The sequence below is a fragment of the Gekko japonicus genome, unplaced genomic scaffold, assembly GCF_001447785.1.
Source record: "Gekko japonicus isolate JY-2015 unplaced genomic scaffold, Gekko_japonicus_V1.1 scaffold422, whole genome shotgun sequence".
Classification (NCBI taxonomy): domain Eukaryota; kingdom Metazoa; phylum Chordata; class Lepidosauria; order Squamata; family Gekkonidae; genus Gekko; species Gekko japonicus.
This window is the reverse complement of record NW_015174855.1, coordinates 542,391-543,603: the sequence shown is the minus strand read 5'-3', so window position 1 is coordinate 543,603 and position 1,213 is coordinate 542,391. Positions and strand designations below refer to the sequence as shown.

Here is a 1,213-nt window from a genome sequence, read left to right as displayed (position 1 = left end):
GGAGACTGTGACATGTCACAAACTAGGTAGGGAAGCAACTGCATCCCCATAGAAATCAACCATTTGAGTAACTATGAAATGGGGAATATAATTCCAATGACCCATATAGGTGTATCTTCCAACAGCTGGGTTGACAGCCACAGTTACCTCAGTCTGCTAATAGGATCAGAACATGAATGGATCATTTTATACAAATCTGATGAAGACACAAAACAAGCACCTTTCTGCAAGTCTCGTTGTTTGTATCTGTTTACATTTGTATCCTCTTATATTTGTTTATTCCACACACATAGAGCATCATTGTTTTTATACTTGTAACAAAGATGTTAACTCTTTGTGGTCCTCTGCTTTGCTTTGCTTGCATTGGTGACATGAAAAAGAACAATACAACTTCAAAAAATAGAAATGAATGTTTTACTGTTGACTTAGCAACCTATTTGATCACACTTACCATATTCATATTTGCCACATTATAGCCAGCCAGAAAAAAGAAGGCATTTCCACAGACACCAGAAAATAATCTGTAACTACACAATGGAACAATAATCTTTTTGAGTAATTTGTTCCGGGGAAGAAATTCTTTTTTGCCAAGCATAACCTGTAACATACAAAGGAACTGGTCAGCAGAAGGCATTTTTTCCCTTACATCTTTTCCCTTGTCTAAATGGGAGAACTTCTCTCACTAGTGTGAGTTTGAGAGCTAGATCAGATGCTCCTGGTCAGATGCTCCATGCTCCTGGACAAACCGCTTATATGTCCACAATAAATGTCGTATACTGGGTCTCTCATCCAGTTTACCCTTCATAGCTTTGGTCCTTATTGGGTATGTGTGTGGGGAAATGTGTTTCCCATGAAGCCAAATGAAAACAAGTTCCAGTTCCAGAGCATTATTGAAGGATGGTATGAGACAGAACTCCATCACTGGGGCTTTTATTTTTCATTCTTCATCTCATATTATCTTAGCTTTTATCTATGTATTTTAACTCCCTCTCTCTTAACTCTAGTACTTTACCTTTGATCTACTTTACTGAGCTTTTATTCTGGCCCTTTTATCTCTGTTTTGTAGGTTCAGTGTTGAAGTCTCCCTTCCCTCCCCTGTGGGAGATGGGCATGGTGGGAGTGGCTGGAAAAACGGTTCAAAGCGTTTTGCACACTGACTGCTCTTGTTTTTTGTTACCTCATCATTCCTCTCTCTCACACCCTCTTTCTTCTT

The 1,213-nt window shown here is 39.0% G+C and overlaps 1 protein-coding gene across 1 annotated transcript in view; it reads right to left on the bottom strand.

Annotated features, from left to right (window-relative positions):
* Positions 1-1,213, bottom strand: part of LOC107121641 (lipase member M-like) — a 28,372-nt gene that overhangs the window by 8,552 nt on the left and 18,607 nt on the right. Inside the window, exon 6 of the mRNA XM_015424598.1 lies at positions 452-598. Coding sequence (XP_015280084.1) covers positions 452-598 — 147 coding nt within the window. The remainder of the gene's footprint in view (positions 1-451; positions 599-1,213) is intronic.